The 16,309-nt window shown below is 54.9% G+C and overlaps 2 protein-coding genes across 2 annotated transcripts; one reads left to right on the top strand and one right to left on the bottom strand.

Moving 5' to 3' along the window:
* The first annotated feature begins 54 nt into the window (after window positions 1–54).
* On the top strand, window positions 55–8,466 carry PRDX6 (peroxiredoxin 6). Its single transcript, XM_027734847.2, has 5 exons — window positions 55–214; window positions 2,166–2,322; window positions 6,397–6,543; window positions 7,082–7,228; window positions 7,777–8,466. The coding sequence occupies exons 1-5, from the start codon at window positions 123–125 to the stop codon at window positions 7,906–7,908; spliced, it is 675 nt and encodes a 224-aa protein (XP_027590648.1). The 5' UTR covers window positions 55–122; the 3' UTR covers window positions 7,909–8,466.
* Window positions 8,467–9,839: 1,373 nt separating this feature from the next.
* On the bottom strand, window positions 9,840–16,220 carry FAM78B (family with sequence similarity 78 member B). The gene is made up of 2 exons (XM_027734846.2): window positions 15,938–16,220; window positions 9,840–14,381 (listed from the first exon to the last, which is right to left on the bottom strand). The coding sequence occupies exons 1-2, from the start codon at window positions 16,198–16,200 to the stop codon at window positions 13,859–13,861; spliced, it is 786 nt and encodes a 261-aa protein (XP_027590647.1). The 5' UTR covers window positions 16,201–16,220; the 3' UTR covers window positions 9,840–13,858.
* Between the last annotated feature and the right edge of the window lie 89 nt (window positions 16,221–16,309).

The following is a 16,309-nucleotide window of genomic DNA, read 5'->3' as shown; positions in this document are numbered from 1 at the left end:
GTCACGTGGCCCGGGGGAGGCGGGAGGGGGCGGAGGCCGCGCGCACGCGCAGAGGTGGCGGCGGCACCGGGAGCGAACGCAGGGGAGTGGGAACACCGGGAACACCGGAGGGATCCGCAGCGATGCCGGGGTTGCTGCTGGGAGACGAGGCGCCCAACTTCGAGGCGGACACCACGCAGGGCCGCATCCGCTTCCACGACTTCCTAGGAGACTCGTGAGCGCCGGGGATGCGGCGGGAGCGGGAAGGGGGGGTGGAAACTCCGCGCAGCTCTGGGTTCCTTCCAGATGGGTGAATTCCGGGTGCGGAATTGTGTGTGCGTGTGCCCGGCGCGGGGCGGCACAGTTCCATGGGCTTGTTCCAAAAATGTGGGTTTTTTTTCTCTCGTGGAGCCGCAGCCCCCGCCCGGGGAGCTCGGCGGGGCGGGACGCGGTGAGTGTCCCGGCGGGTGTCCCGATGGAGCCGGGCGCGGTGGGTGTCCCGGCGGATGTCCCGGCGGGTGTCCCGGCGAGGCGCACACGGGCTCCTGCGGGGGGGCAGAGCCCCCGGGCCCATCGCCCTCATCTCCGCCGTGCCCTCCTGCGGGATGCGCGGCCGCGGGGCGAGCTCAGCCCCGGAGGAGAGGGCAGAGCCGCTCTGAAAACGGCAGAGCCCGCGGCGGGCAAAGCCGGGCTTGCCAGAGCAGCGCTTAGCGGAGGTCAATCCCAGAGATCAGCTCGGGTGTCACTTACATCCCGGGTATGCGGTGCAGCAGCGGTAATGGGCTCTGGTCCTGCCTGAGCCCGACCTGGAGAGCCACGTGCCGCCGTCCGGCGCCGTGTCCCGCAAAGCCTGTTGCTCCATTTTTGACACAGCCACAGAATGTTTGGGACCCACTCCCGGCAACGCTTGGCAGGCTTGAATCAGCGTTTGAGTCCCCTTATTGTCGGCATTGTGAACTTGGGTAAATGGGGGAAAAAAGGAACCCTCTGAGCTGCGGGGCTTCCAAGACTGGCTGTTCCAGCCTGGTTACCCACGTGGAACCTTTCTCGGACAGCTTCTGTTGGTTGGTTGCTGCTATTTATTCAAGGAGTGTACTTATTGTGTAGGGAGACTCGTGGCACCAGTGGTGGGGTGGCTGCCCCGTAACTTCCTGGTGATCCAGGCTCTGGCAGAGTTGCAGGTGCCTCGCTTGACCCTTCCAGCACAATTCCCAAATCTCTAAGACAGGGCATTCCCAGCTGCTGTGGTGTGTGGCTGTATTCAGTGAACACTGGGGGCCAGGTAAAGCACAGTGCAGTGAGATCTGTGAGTGTTGAGCTGAGAAATGGTGCAACGAGTCCCTGACAGGGAATTTGAAGTGCTGGGGATGGCTTTGCATTAGCCTGTGGAAAGTCCTGACAGGTGGGAGCCTTTTTGCTACAGCCCATCGTGATGCTGGGCTGCACTGCTGCCTTTCTCTGTCTACTGGCTACCTAACTATAAAGTGTAAGACTAGTATTTGCCTGCTCTAAAGACTCAAAATCCACTGTAACAAGCACTGGGCAAAAGCAAGGTGGCACTATCATTGTTACAGTAGCCAGAATGTGATGTTGACTTCTGGCCTCCCCTGTTGGTTGATTCATTCTTATATTTTCATTAAGTGCATTTAGCAGCTCACAGCAGTGGTTGGTTTAAGGTTTTGTCCTATCACATTCTTTTGCGCTGCGTGACATACCTGAGTGTATCTCCTCACAGTGCTGGATGAGGTATACAGGATAGTGACCAGCCTTGTGAATCAGTGATCATCTCTGCAGTCACGTGGCTGGCAGGTTGGCATCTACATCTCCTCACACATGTGGTCTCTGGAGTGCAGGGTACACATGGCTCCCCCAGACTTCCTCACGTGGCATGGTGTCCACCTCCACACCAAGAAACATGCGCTCTTCCAGCATCTCCTGCGGGATCCTGGGAGGAGAGGGGGGAGCAGGGTGCGATGGGTTTCTCAGAGCATGATGAGCAGAGTTTATCTCATGAAGCCTTCTAGCGATAGGGAAGGCAAAGTTCCCAGGACAGGATTTCCACTTACCACAGAGACGGGCTGTTCCTGCATTTATCTCTGTGCCATGCAATCTGCGCAGGTCTTTGTCTGTGGCACAGACTAAACTGACATCTCACCCTAACACCAGCTCCTGCTCTCTCCTTCCAGATGGGGCATCCTCTTTTCCCACCCGCGGGACTTCACCCCTGTCTGCACCACAGAGCTGGGCCGGGCGGCCAAGCTGGCGGCCGAGTTCAGCAAGCGCAACGTGAAGATGATCGCACTCTCCATCGACAGCGTCCAAGACCACCTCTCCTGGTGCAAGGTACAGGGCTGGGGGGGGAGTGCAGGGGGAGCTGGCACTGCTGCCTTGCTCCAAAGGCCAGAGGAGATGCCCATACAGAACACAGCACAGGCTTGGAGCTACAAACCTCACATCCCAAAGCATGGAGCTGTTAAAAGTCGGAGCAGGAAGGTCTTCTCCCTCTTCATGGAGCACTCCGAAGTTCAGGGCACTCTATGCACTGATACTTTGATACGAGAAGAAAACAATATTACTGCCAAAAAGGGTTAAAACATGTGAAGGTGATGCCAAAACCTGAGGGGAAGGCAGCCAATCCACAGACCCTCAAAAAGTTCTGTAATAAAACAGGAAGGGAAAAGAGGCATCAGAGGTGAAGAGATGATCTTCAAAGGATGTGATTTGTACTTAGGGAGGGAAAATAAAACAGAACAAACAGGACATGTTAAACATAAAGCCACAAGTAGGAGATTGTTAAATGTAAAACCATCACAAGGGAGTATAAAAAAAGATGGGAACAGAATAGCTTGCTGAAGGAACTTGAAAGGAACTAAAGAAAAACTTCAAAGACAGCCTCAGCAATGGTGTGCTGCCAGGGAGAATGACTCCCGGGCTCAGAGGTGCTTAGGCTGTAGAATGAGTACTTCAGACAGATATGGTCAGAGTGTAAAAATCCCTGTGTGAATTACCTGCCACTTTCTTAGCTCTTAAAATTGGTAATGTTCTCACACTTTTTCTAGGGGTGAGACGTGCATGCAATAAGAGGTGTAAAAGGTGAGAAATTTCCACACTCAGACACTGTTTCATGACTGACTGGCTTTACAAATTACCTAATTGCCTTATTGCTTAAATTGACCTTTGTACCTGAGTGGTTCATGACCAGTGTCCCATCAAGCCTCAGAAGGGCTTGGGAAAACCAGTGTACAAATACCACACCAGTAAATGAGATTTCTGTGCTGGTCAAACTGGCTGAAACTAGCCATCAAATTAGTGAGTAACATCTCATTAAATATAATAGAAAGTTTGGGTTGTGCTTTCGTAAGGGAGTCTCATCTCTTGATTGGCTAAATCCCTTTGAATTAGGGTATTGCTGACTTCTAAAAAGTCCAAGAAGCTTTCCAATTAATTAAGCTTTGTGAAGGGCAGACTCTTTCCTGCAGGGAGACAGGAGGAAGCAGCAAGTTGTGTCAAGGGAGGGAAGTGCTGAGCTCCCTCCAGGGCCTGCAGGGCTCTGTGGGGTTCAGCATACTCAGGTGATCTGGAAAAGGCATGAACAACAAGCTGACTTTGCTGATGGTAGGGAATTATTCAGCACAACCTCAGGTAAAACCAGGAGAAGTTGCAGAACAGCTTCTCGATGTTTGATGAGAGGCAGAGTAAGAAAACCTTTCAGGACAACCGCAGAGAAAGGCAGAGGGCAGTGACCCAAGCTGTGGTGAGCTTTCTGTCAAGCTGGGAGAAGCCTTGGAGATGCCTGGGAGACAAAGGTTTGGAAGTGTCAGCTCAGCACCTGCCAAAAAGAAACCTGTGAAAGTCCTCCAGAGCAAAAGGTCCAATTGGTGAGGACAAATCCATAGCAGACTGGAGTCTTCCATCCAGCCTGTGTTTAAAATCACCCATCTCACAGACTGCAGTGGAACAAGAAAAGGTGCAGAGGGGAACAAACCTGCCTGCAAGTAGAACTTCAGATAATGTGGAAAACTGAAGAGCTGAACTAGAAAGGCAGGTGTTAGGGCCTGCTGCAGTTCTGAGACCAGGGACAGCACCCCAAAGGTTCTCTTGCCCAGCCATGGGGGAAAAAAAAAGAGCTTAACAGAGGTACCAGGCCTTGGCAGAAGCTGGCTGTGTTAAGAAAAACAATTAAGTCTTCATTAAATGTTGGATTTAAACCTAGAAACTGCAATTTCCTTCACTAGATCTAAACTTGGAAGTCCTAGGAGTGAGCAAAACTTTGGGCAGACCTCTCTGTGCAACATTCCTTTACATACCTATGCTTTCTCTTTGGATGAAGCTCCTAGCAGCAGTGAGAGGATGAAGCTGTTTTTATCTGGAGTCCAGCCTGTGAGGAAGCAAGTGGGCAGGAGGGGTGGCTGAAATCCTACATGAAACAATAAAGAAACTTCTGCTTGCTTTGCTGCCAAATTTCAGTGGGCAGTTGGGGCCTGGAAGGGTGGAACCAGTGTAGCCAATAATCCTCATATCAGTTTGCTCAGCTCTGCTTTCCCAGCCAAAAATGTCACTGCTGTTCTTAGCCATCCCAGGCCAAGACCCAGAGGCTTGCTCCAGGACTCAGAACAAGGCTGCAGCTCAGCCAGGGATTGATCCCACTTTCCTACCTCCCAAGTCGGTGTGCTGCTTCTCTAAGGGCTAGCTGAATGCACAAGCTGTTTAAGCAGGGCTGGCTGGCATGTGCTGTGCGTGTCAGAGGAAGTTTCAGTGCTCTCTTTGGCCACTGATGCCTTTACCTTAGTGAGTCAGGGGTGAATAAAGCACTCCAGTGATGTCTGGTTTCAGCTTGGACTCTGGAAAATAAAATAATTCGTAGAGAAGTGAGTTGTGGGTGTCCCATTGCAAAACAGGGTGTGGTTTGTGAGGCTGTTTTGTAGAGCTCCCCAGGTCACGAAATTACGTGCATTTTGGAACGAGTTACAGTCCACAGGATTCAGATATTACTTCTCAGAATCTCTCTTCATCCTCCAGCCCCTGCTCTGAAGAGGGAAGGAGTGGGTGCATGTCATTTACTGCCCTCCATCCTCAGCCTCCTGTGACTCTGTGGGGCATTCAGCAGCATTTTGCCTCACCTGAACTCTCCAGCCTTGCTTTCCTTTCCCGCTCTGCTCTGACAAGGCAGGTCTGCAGGAGAACAGAACAGATTCCTTCCTTCCTTCCAAGGCAGGCCTGACCACAGCCCAGCTGAGATAAACGGCCCCTTTTTGCAGTGCAGTGCTGACTCAGAAAGGCCCGGGGGGAAATGAGCAAAAAGTTGGAAAGGAAACATCTTGCCACGTGTGCACCACTTGACGTGCTTGCAGCATCCTGAGCAGCCAGGTCAGGGTCACAGCCTCTCATGTGGGTGTTGCAGTTAGTTCTGTCCCCGTGTAGCGTGAAGAGGATGGAAGGAACAGGCTGCTCTGTTCTGGGGCAGAAACCTTGAATTAAACTTGCTTTGATGCTGGCAGCTTCTCTGCTTGTGCTGCCTTGAGCAGGCTCCTCCCAGTGCTGCTGAGGCTCAGTATGACCTGTGAAGGTGCTACTGCAAACTCCAGTGATAACTTGAATGCTTTGGCCAAGTCCAGACCAGATTTGGAGATACTCAAAATACAGTTTCCCTCTGAAGGAGGTCAGGTTTAGGCTAGCACAGGGAGTAACCTCATAAACCACAGTCACATGGAAGAGCCTGCAGGGCTGTTGAAGGGAATGGTTTTCTCTTCTGTCCCAGATGTGGTTCAAAAAGGAGTGTGCAGTGTCCAAGCACCTGTGCTCAAACATCTACTCTTGCTTTCAAGAGCCTTTAGTTAAGTAAGTTGGGAATAAGAATGGAGCTGGTCCCTTACACAAGACCTACAAAGTGTTGGACACTTGACCTTTGTTAGCTGTAGAGTTGCTGGTTTGCTCTGCTGCTAGAGAAACTGTTCCTTAAATGCACAGTTCAGTTCAGGTGTGGCACCAGCACGTCTGTCAGTAGTGCTAGATCATGTACTGGGAGAGAGTTGGAAGAGGCACACCTCAGGGAAAGGTGGTTATATCTCCCTGAGTCACTTACACCGGCAGGACTTCCCTATTGCTCCATACCCACAACCTGGGAAAAGCAGCTGGTCCACGGGCAGCTCAGCCAACGGGGTGTGAGCACAGACAGCCTAAGAACTAACCTTTAAGAGCAAGGCACTGTCCGGCCTGACACGAGAGTTTCTGGTTTGTTACCTGGCTTCTGGAAACGGAAAAACTCCATGGAAGGCCACGAGTCCCTGGCTGTGCTGTCCCAGCCTGAGACTCTGGGGCCAGTCAAACCACAGGCTCCTGTAGAGCAGCTGCTGAACATGTTTCTGTCCGGTGCCCGCAGCCGGGAGCATGAGTGCGCCGATGGTTTTGTCTCTGCAGGACATCAACGCCTACAACGGGGAACAACCCGCGGAGAAACTGCCCTTCCCCATCATCGCTGACAAGGACCGGGAGCTGGCTGTCCAGCTGGGCATGCTGGACCCGGACGAGCGGGACAAGGACGGCATACCCCTGACTGCCCGTGTGGTGAGTGCCCGGCCCCGCAGCACCTCTGCCTTCTCTGCCTGCCGTCCTGCCCTGTGTCTGTGGGGCTGTGCTTGAAGATGGGGGCAGCTTACCTGGGTGGACATGGCCATCTTCAGGAGCTGGGTTGACTTTGTTGTAGAACAATGAGGAAGAGGAGGTGCACTGCTGGTTTGCTGGCAACAGCTCCACCTTGCTGTTGCCACCCACTTGTCCTGGTTGTGCCTGTCCTGACGTCAGTCTGCTGGACTTTCCCTCTCCCCTCCTGTGCTTGCATTAGAAGGGCACAGGTCAAGGGGAGGAAACATTTCAGGTAGCAAAACAAGCTGGCATTGGAAACAGGACTTCCCAGAGCAAAAATGTGTTCCCTGGGCATCACTTGTTCTCTAGGAGATCCCCACCATGGCATCTCCCTTGTCCCAACACCTGTGGTCAGGCAGGCCACCTCCCAGGAAAGGAAGGGACAACAAGGCTGAGCAGATCCAGCAGAGCAGTTGGACAAACATCTGCCCAGCCCCTGACTTTGTCTCCCTGTGCTCAGGTGTTCATTTTTGGTCCGGATAAGAAGCTGAAACTCTCTATCCTGTACCCAGCCACCACTGGGAGAAACTTTGATGAGATCCTGAGAGTGGTGGACTCCCTGCAGCTGACAGCCTATAAGAAGGTTGCTACCCCTGTGGACTGGAAGGTGAGGAAGGGAGCAAAGCTCACAGCCAGGAAACGTGGGAGACCCATGGAGTGGGGAAAGCAGCAGGTGGGAGCAGCCTTGCCTCTGAAAACTCCCATCTCTTGCAGTCTAAGCTCCCAGTGGTTTGTGCCAGCTCACCCACCAGCCCACCTCCCAGGGAAGCACCTTTACAGAGGGCTTGGAACACCCAGGGGGAGTCAGCCTAAGCAATAGGAATGGATGAGCAGACTTAGGCAAGCTGTGCTCCCGCCTGCATCACAGAGATGCCCAAACTCCACTCGTTACTCCCTGTTCCCATGGGAGTGCTTTGGGGAAGAGCTGGGCTGTGGGATCCTGTTGGCAGGGCTAGCAGACGGCACAGCTCTCCCGTTGGACATCACCCTTGTCTCCTGGTGTAGCTCCCACTCAGCCCTCACTGCCGGCTCCAGGCGGAGCTGCATGGGACGTGCCTGGGGTGCTGGGGCCGAGTGCTCCCAGGGAGGCAGTGCCACCTGCACCCGAGCCTGCCAGCTCCTCTGCTGCTCTCACAGTTCCCATTTGCTCCCCAGCCCGGTGACAGTGTCATGGTCGTGCCCACCTTACCTGATGAGGAAGCCAAGAAGCTCTTTCCCAAAGGAGTCTTCACGAAGGACCTCCCGTCAGGCAAGAAGTACCTGCGTTACACCCCGCAACCAGAGTGACGTCTGTCTGTCCATCCCGCCAGGCTGCACGCCCCTGGAGCCTTCCCCGTGCCCAGCTCCTGCCCCTCTGACACCACACGATCAAGCACTCTTGTACCATCACACTGATGGTGCACCACAGTACAAAATCCTCCCCGTCCCTTTCATCCCCCGCTTCCCCTCAAAACTAAACTTCTGTGTGTTTTCTTGCCTTGAATCAGCCCCACAAGGAAGGTGAGCAGACCAGTGAGGGGTCCAGGGCTTGTGCTGTGGAGTCTCTCCTGTTTGGTTACCAGCCAAGCTTTTTCCAGAGGCATGGTGAGAAGTGTGGTGTCAGCAGCCAGGGCCCAGAGGGGTGTCCTGCTGGGACAGGGAGCTCTGGGGCCTCCAAACTGCTGCGTGCCTTTCAAGGCAGCTGTCACTAACTAACACGTTAACACCTTTGGTCCCCTGAGTAAGGGAGGAGCTGCAGAGCCAAATCCCTCACTTCTTACTGCTTTGTCATCTCTTGCTGGAGGTTGATTGGTTTTGGGTTTTATGGAAGAGGGAATCAAGCAAATAAACTGACCTTCAGTACTACCTGCAGTGTCCCTCGTCTGTCTCTGCTGGGCCCCACGGCATCCTGCACAATTTACTTTTGTTTCCTGTGGCCGTGCAGCTGGGATGGGTGCCCGTGCTCCTGGGTGGGTGGCAGCAGCACAGACTTCCCTTGTTCTTGCTCTGCAAGGAAGGCATTTTGAAAAGAGGTTGTCCCAGGGCACACAGGCAGTGTGCTCCCCCTCGTCATGGCAGAGTCTCAGCAGTGGGAAGGAGACACCTGCTCAGGGAACATGCCTCAGCCTGGCCTTCTGTTAGTACTGGGGGGGGTCCTACTCTTCTTCCCAGAGCACAAACCATGCAAACTCCTGCCTGCTCTCTCTCACCTACACCTCAGGGATTTGTCAAGAGATGAGCGATGTTTTAATATAACACTAGGAAAGAAACCTGCTCACCGAATAGCTCATAGGCTGGCTGCCAGCATCCCTCAGTGCCCAGCACAACCAGCAACACTTAAAATGAGCAGCTCTAAGGAAATCAACTGGCTTGGGGCACAAACATCTCCCCCCAGCATGTGGGGAATAGCAGGGTTGATGCTCATGGTAAGCAAGGCACTGGATGCAATGAGATACCCTCCAGCATCCTGTGGATCCCAATCCTGCAGCAGCATTCACACCCCTCTTTCATTACCCAAAAATAAATTATATTAATTTTTAATTGCCTTCGGGAACTATGAAGTGAATATTGGTGTATTTCCCCAAATGGCCTTTAAATGAACCTTCAATATGAAACCGTATTATTCCTGTATATTACTTTTTCTAGAAGATAGAAACAGCTGGTCTCTGAGCTGACTTTTGTTCTCGCTCTTCCACTCTGCATGAAGTGGGAGGGGGAATCTGCAATTTCAGAGGGGAAACGTCTCTTTTCTGTGCAGTTTTTCAGCTTTATCAAACTTGGCAGCTTCCCTAGTTCCCCGTGGCTGGGCTGTGCAAATTCCTGGGTTTCTTGCTGTTCCCTCAGCACACAGCCCTCGCCTTGATCTGGTTTCCTAAGGCAAAAAAGAGACGTCTGCCCCCTCCGAGCTTTCCAACCAACTGCCCCATTTTCTGGAAGCTTGAGGACACAGCCCCATGGCACGCTTTGTGCAAACAGCCTGCCCTGAGCAACCCTAGAGAAGGGGCACTGCAGGGCCAGCACAACTTCTCTAGGACACCAGAGAAGCCACCTGCAAGCAGGGACAAGGGGAAACAAATCCTGTCACACGGCCCAAGGGCTTAAAGCCAGCAGGAAGCAGCCACTGATCCCACTTATTAGGCAAGCTGATGACCAAAAGCCCAGGAATTCCTGCCCGCTCCCTGGTGCTGCTGTGGCCTCAGAGGTACAAACCAGCCAGACGGACTCAAGCAAACACAGGGTTTGGTTCCAGTACAGCTCGAGTGGTTTTCTTTTAATCCCAGAGAAGTGAAATGCAACATTTGTTCGAGTTGGTACTAACATCCAGAGACAGAAGTCCAAGCCAAGTAAAGTCATTTACCAGTCCAAGACTCGGTAAAGTCATTTGTGTTTAAGGCACTCTGCAAAACCAGCTTTCCTCTCCTTCCGATTTTCCCCACGCGGCAGCAGAATACCTGGTTTGGTCTTTTCTCCATAGTGACATTCATATGTCCTGGCTCTTCTCACCATCTCCGGGAACTGGCAACAGCAAATCCAGCAGGAGCCGAACAGAGAAACGCCAGGAGGCCGGGTCAATAAATATGGACGGGCACGGGAGGGAGCGCGGGGGCTCCGAGCTTCTGCAGGAAGGGGACAAGCACCGGGTGCCCTCCCTGCAGGCACCGATGTGATTCCTCTTCCTTTCTCCCCCTCTCGGCTCCAAAAGGGGATGGGAGCGCAAGGCCCGCAAACGTCGCTCCCTAGCAGTGCTCTCAAACATGTGGCAGCACCCCAAAATGCAGGGGGCTGGGTGGGGGGAGACCCAGCTGCCCCCACTGTGCAGCACAAATGACACCACCCCCCCAACTTCCAGTTGTCAATAAATACCAATAAATAACTTAAATAAATAAATAGCCAAATAATTAAATAAATAAATAAATGACCCGAGGACACGAAGGAGGGGAAGGGGCACCCCGAGGCTCAGGGCAAGGGGAGCGTGAGGGTGGGCATTTCCATGACCTGCCCCTCCCTGAGATAATGGGGTGCTGGTGCCGGAGGGGGGCACAGGGAAGGCATCCCATGGGGTGGTAAAACACAAGCCCAGGAGTCTGGGTGCTCATCCAGCCACAGGGATGTGAGCCAAACACGGACTCACACATGGGAGCTCTCACCCACTACCTCCCTCCCTTTCGTCTGAGCCCCACACTCGGGCTCCACTGCTCAGTGCCCACCCAGCACCTCCCCCCAACTGTGAGCACACACCTTTTGCCAACATGCAAAATGCCTGCACATTTCTGCAAACGTTGTTTGCCAAATTTTTTTGCAAACAATTTTTGCAAACTTTTTTCCCCCCTTCTTTTTTTAATGAAGAAATGCCCACGAAGACCACCCACACATCAAACTGAGTTAAGTGCATCAAATCCAGCCATCAGAGAAGGAGCGAGCACAGAAATCTGGCAGAAGCCTGGAGAGGTGAACACAGGCATGGCCCCGGGGCTCAGCCAGCACCTGCCTGCAGGCTGGGGCAGCCCTGGTAGCTCAGGCACATGGCTACAGCGAGGCACTGAGTCTGACACTGGCACCAAGCACCTCCCTGGGGACGTTGTAGACATTCATAGAACAGAAATTCAGCCACTGCTGTCTCAGTGTCATAGCAGACGATGTGCCATGGCTCGGGCCAGCTAGTACATCCCAAAAGATGGAAATGAATTCCACAGCATCTCTGCATCTGCATCCCCACTCTCCCAGACAACTGGAACCATGGCAGTGCCACAGCAGCTCCATGAGCTGACAGCTAGCATGCAGCCCTGGCCCTTCCCCGTGAGTTCTGGGGAGCTGGCTCGCACAGCCTCTCTGGATGCAGCATCCTCCCCCAGTGGGAAGCTCATCTTGGGGTTACCCATTTATTGGGGAACTCCTTCCTCTGGCTTTTTAGCTCTGATGCTGCCGGGGGCGTTTCTGTCTCCTGGGTCAAAAGCATATACCTGCCTTACTTCAAACCAAAAGGTACTTACCCCTCCTCTTCAAATCCTTAAGGAAAATTGTATTTCAAGTTTCTAACCCCTCTCCACACACACACTTTTTGAGAAACAAAACATCAGTGACGGCAAAAGCTGCCATCAGTCCCACACCAGGACAAAACCACAGGTAGAGTCTCACAGGAGCAGGACATCTTCCCATGCCAGCAAGCTCCCTGTGGAAGCTCTGTGCCAGAAAACACAGCAAGCCAAAGTTCAGAGCCCCCTCTCCCTCCAAAGCTTTCCCACAGCAAGGCTTGTAGCCCCCCACAAAACCCCAACATAGGCACCGAAAGCAGCAGGTTCCCAATCCGCCGCAAGGCCGGGCGGGAGCAGCAGGACTGCAGGCCCGGCACAGGGAAGTGTGCGTCAAGGCGTCAGAATGCAGCACTCCCAAAGGAAACGATAAATAAAGAATTGAACCAGCAGCAAATACTACCGAGGATAATAAATAGCGCGGGGATTTCACAGGGATTTTTGGTCTAATATGCCTGGGGAGCCCCTTTGCTGGCAGGGCCCGGGCGTGCACATCCCGCCCTGGAAAAGCAGGAGATGCAGCTGAAGCTTTGAGGGAATGATGCCATGGGATGTGCAGGCACACTACAGGGAGATGAGCAGTGCTGGGCTGGGCATCCCAGTACCCAGGCTGGGGGCAGCACTGCCAACACCTCAGGAAAGGCTTCGCATGGAAGTGTCACACAGCAATCCTCCCCAGGCTCTCCTGGCAGCGGGACAGCAGATAGGACCCTTCCAACAGGAATGACCTGCATCCCCAGGGCAGCACAAATCTCCTGTAATGTGAAGGTAGGGGTGTGAGCTGGAGGAGCTGCAGGGCTCATGCCAGGACAGAGAGAGCAGAGAAAGCAGCAAAAGCTGTAACTGCCTGCCCAGGAGTTATGGGACACCAGGAGCAGCAGCAGCACAGCCGTGGCTTATGCCTCTGCTGCAGCTCCAGGCTGAGGTCCTGGGAATGGCCAGTTGCATCCCACAGCACCGTGCTGCCCCATGGACCAGCCAATGCCAGCCATCCAGGCAGTGAGGGGTGAGAAGAAAGGCAAATAAACATCCCTTGTTGCCCCAAAGCACCTGTAGCACCAGGAGGCAGCCCTCAGGCAGCACATGCACCTCCTCCTTCCCAGGCAAAACTAGGCCTGCCCTGCACAGCCTCCACCCATGGAAAGGAGAGCCTGGGGAGTTACCACAAGGCGTGCCATCCCCTCCACTGGTGTCCCTGCCAGTAGCCAGCCTGCCCCACGGGTGGCTGAGGAAGAGGAGGGTCTCCATGTGAGCCAGCATTCGCATGGAAAATGAGCAAGCACCCAACTTCTAGCAAGGGACTTGAGTCTGCAATGAAGCAAGTGGGTCCCAGGGTACCTCCAAGCTGGTTTGAGTACCCCACACACACACAGTCAGTGAGCACCTGGGCCAGGTGAACAGGCACCACTCCCCATTTCTCACTCTGCTGAGAATCGGTTTTGCTTCCGTAAGAGACGGGTCGGTGGGACTGGGGAGGGGAGGTTGAGGAACTGCAAAGACTTAGTGCACCTTAAAACAAAAGGACATCTAACCTGCCCTTAGATCTCACTCCAAGACGGAAAAGAGCTATGGCATCTCCTACACTCACAACTACTCCAAACACACCCGGATGCATGCAAAACATGTCCCACTTCCCCTCGGCTGCAGAAAACCCCTCCCAGCTGGGGGCACCAGCCAGTGCTGGGCTCTGGCTCAGCACCCTGGCACTGTCTGTTCCCACCCCACTCCCGGGCCCTCCCGCCCAGCATCAGCAGGCAGGGCAAGGGGTTAATTACCAATCTGAAATGCATAGGTATGGACACCATGGGGACCAGTGCCCCTGCAGGAAGGGGCACTGCAGGAGCCCTTCGCATCCAGCAGGCAAGGTCTTCACTTCTATCTCCAGCTGGGTGGAAAGTAGCATTCACCACGGGCACGGTTCAATCACACCCATGGCTTCTTGCACTGCCCTACAAGGAAAGACGAGTCGTTTAGGTCAGACAGCCTCTGTGCCAGCCACAAGCCCCTGCAAGCACTCGATTCCACTTCCTGGGAAATCCTCCAGCTGGGCACGCCCTCTTCTGCGCCCTCGTGCCAGCCAGGCTCTATTTCTGACTCAGGAGGAGCCACGTTTCCAACTACAACGACAAAGGCAGGAGAACCCAAGAGGTCTGCTTTGGCTCAGAAACCCTGTTCGTTTGCAGCAGGCTGAGAGCACCCAGGTCCTCACGTGCGTGCCTGGCACTGCTCTACTTGGGAGGTATCACGACTATAGGCTGCCCTCGCTTGGGTCTCCACATGAGGACTTGGGCGTCGTTGGCGTTGGGCTTCACTAGTGCGTTTGGTGGGATGGGCTCCATTCTGCTGAGGATCCGGGGCTGCTCCTGCTGAGTCCTTCCCACCAGCCGTGCCCGCTGCCCCAGCAGCTGCATGGGATCAACCTCAATGTCCACTCGCATCCTCCACTTTATAGTCTGCAAGATGATCTTTTCCTTGGTGGTGGTGTTCATGGCCACCAGCCACGTGGTAAAGCTCTGGTCCCTCTTAATCCTGGTCAGCAGCGGCACGTTACTGTTGCTCACGGGGACAGCCCACGTCACACTGGGGTAGAAATTGTCATTCATGCTCACCGAGAACCTGGAGATCTTGTTCGTGGGCCCGACCAGGGTCACGGTTTCTGTGGTGTTTCCATACCAGGGATAGCTCACACCATCCGAATCGCTGATGGCTTTTACTCTTCCTTCTCGCAGGTCGGGCAGCTCCCAGCTTGACCTAAGTGAATGGGAAGAGAAAGGCCAGGTTAGCAGAGAAATGGCACCAATGGCACTTGGTGAGGGATGGGAAGGCCAGCAGCATGGGGACCCTCTTCCCTGCCTGCAGCAAGCTCTCAGGACCAATCTGAAGAACAAATTCAACGCTGGTTCCTTTGCTGAGACTCACATGTCCAGCTGAAGCCTTTGCTCTACCAACACAATGTTATTTTAATTAATCTGCAATAAAACTGACTGGGCCAAAACCCATTGCCGAGTCTCTCTGGGGTCACTCTCTCCTTAGTCAGCTCCTGTGCTGGTGAACAGCCTTCCTCATTCGCCAGCTGCAGCACCATGACCACTGCACTGGCCCAGCCCATCAGCTGCCAACCCAGCCCCACGATAAGTCTGTAATTTTTATGCCTGTAAATACAGGCACCTGCACAGAGACACAGACAACAATTAAATTCCACAATTATGCCTGCCACTGGTGCCATGAAATCCCTGCAATATGGCTGGGGGGGGAATTCCAGACCAAATCTTTGCTGACAATCTCATTACTAACACCTGTGGCTACAGCAAGGGAGACAATCCCCACGTGGTAATTACAGGCCTGGAGTTCTGGTAAAACCTCCTACCAAGTCCAAGCTCTGGCTTCAAACACATCTAGTTTTTAAAGCTGCCTGGCACTGGGACCACATCTCTGCCATCCCCCCAGATGGCCTCCACTCACTGGATGTCCCCAAGCACTCCAGTGCCACAGGCAGGTGGATCTGCCATGATGCAAGGATGCAGGCAGGCAGCACGAGGACCTGCTGCACACACTGCCCTGTGCTGGCAACCCCCGGCACCAGCAGTGGGAACACTCCATTGAGCCAAATGTACCCCTCCAGTCACCTCCAGTCCCTCTTTTATCACCCCTCTCCAAAGGCAGAGGACACAGTGAGAGAGCCAACAGCTTTGCCCCTTAGTGTCCCCTCAGGTCACCACACACTCAGCCTTGAGAAAAGCTGTTTTCCAGCAGCCACTTCAGCCAAGCACTGCAACACTTCCCGCTTCTAACACAAGCCAAGGGGGCAACTCCCCCAGCACTGCCCACGCTCACAACCCGGCCCCAGAGGGGAAGCGGTATTCGAGGGGAGACAGCGGCCACAAAGCCCCGAGCGGGCAAGCCCCAGGCTACCGGGATGGTGCAGGAGACGCCGTGGCACACGAGGAGCAGGAACTGCGGAGTCAGGGACTGTGCTCGGAGCGGGCGCCGGCGAGAAGGTGGCGCCCGTGTGTGGCTGTGGATGCAGAGGCGGGTTAGGGGGGCAGCTCCCAGTGCCTGGGGGGCAGCGCACGGTGCCACGGGGGCAACACACGGACTCTGGGGTGGCAGCAGCCGGTGCCTGGGGGGCAGCACATGGTGTCAGTGGGGCAGCACGTGGTCCCAGGGGGGCAACACACGGTGCCGAGGGGGCAGCACACGGTGCCCGCAGGTGTGCCGAGGTGCCCTGTGTGCCGGGGTGCCCACGCCATGCCCAGCCCGGTGCCCCCACTCCGCTGCTCCGTCCCCCCCGCGGCCCCCGTGCTCACACGCCGAGGTCGCTGTAGGTGTTGTAGAACTCCATGTGGTTGCAGGCCTGGATCCAGCCCACCACCCAGGTGTGGCGCCGGGCGATGGGCGGCATGAGCACGCGTGCGGAGGCGCGGAAGTAGGGCGTGCGGTACCGCAGCACCACCGGCGAGCTCTCCTCGATGGCCGTGGCCGCCGGCTCGATGGTGGCCGACACGTCCGACACCACGATTTGCTCCCGGCGCACCCGCGCCTTGCAGGCCACACTCTGCAGGCACCCCATGGCCGCCGCGGGGCCGCCGTCACCGCGGGGCCAGGGGGGCGGCCGGGGCCGGTGCCCGCCCGCCGCGCATCGCCGCCCGCAGCGCGGCGCCCGCACCGGCGCCGGCAGG

This window comes from Pipra filicauda, unplaced genomic scaffold, assembly GCF_003945595.2.
Source record: "Pipra filicauda isolate LSUMZ 115617 unplaced genomic scaffold, ASM394559v2 scaffold396_size653610_pilon, whole genome shotgun sequence".
NCBI lineage: Eukaryota > Metazoa > Chordata > Aves > Passeriformes > Pipridae > Pipra > Pipra filicauda.
The sequence above is the reverse complement of the archived record's forward strand: the minus strand, read 5'-3'. Positions and strand labels throughout refer to the sequence as shown.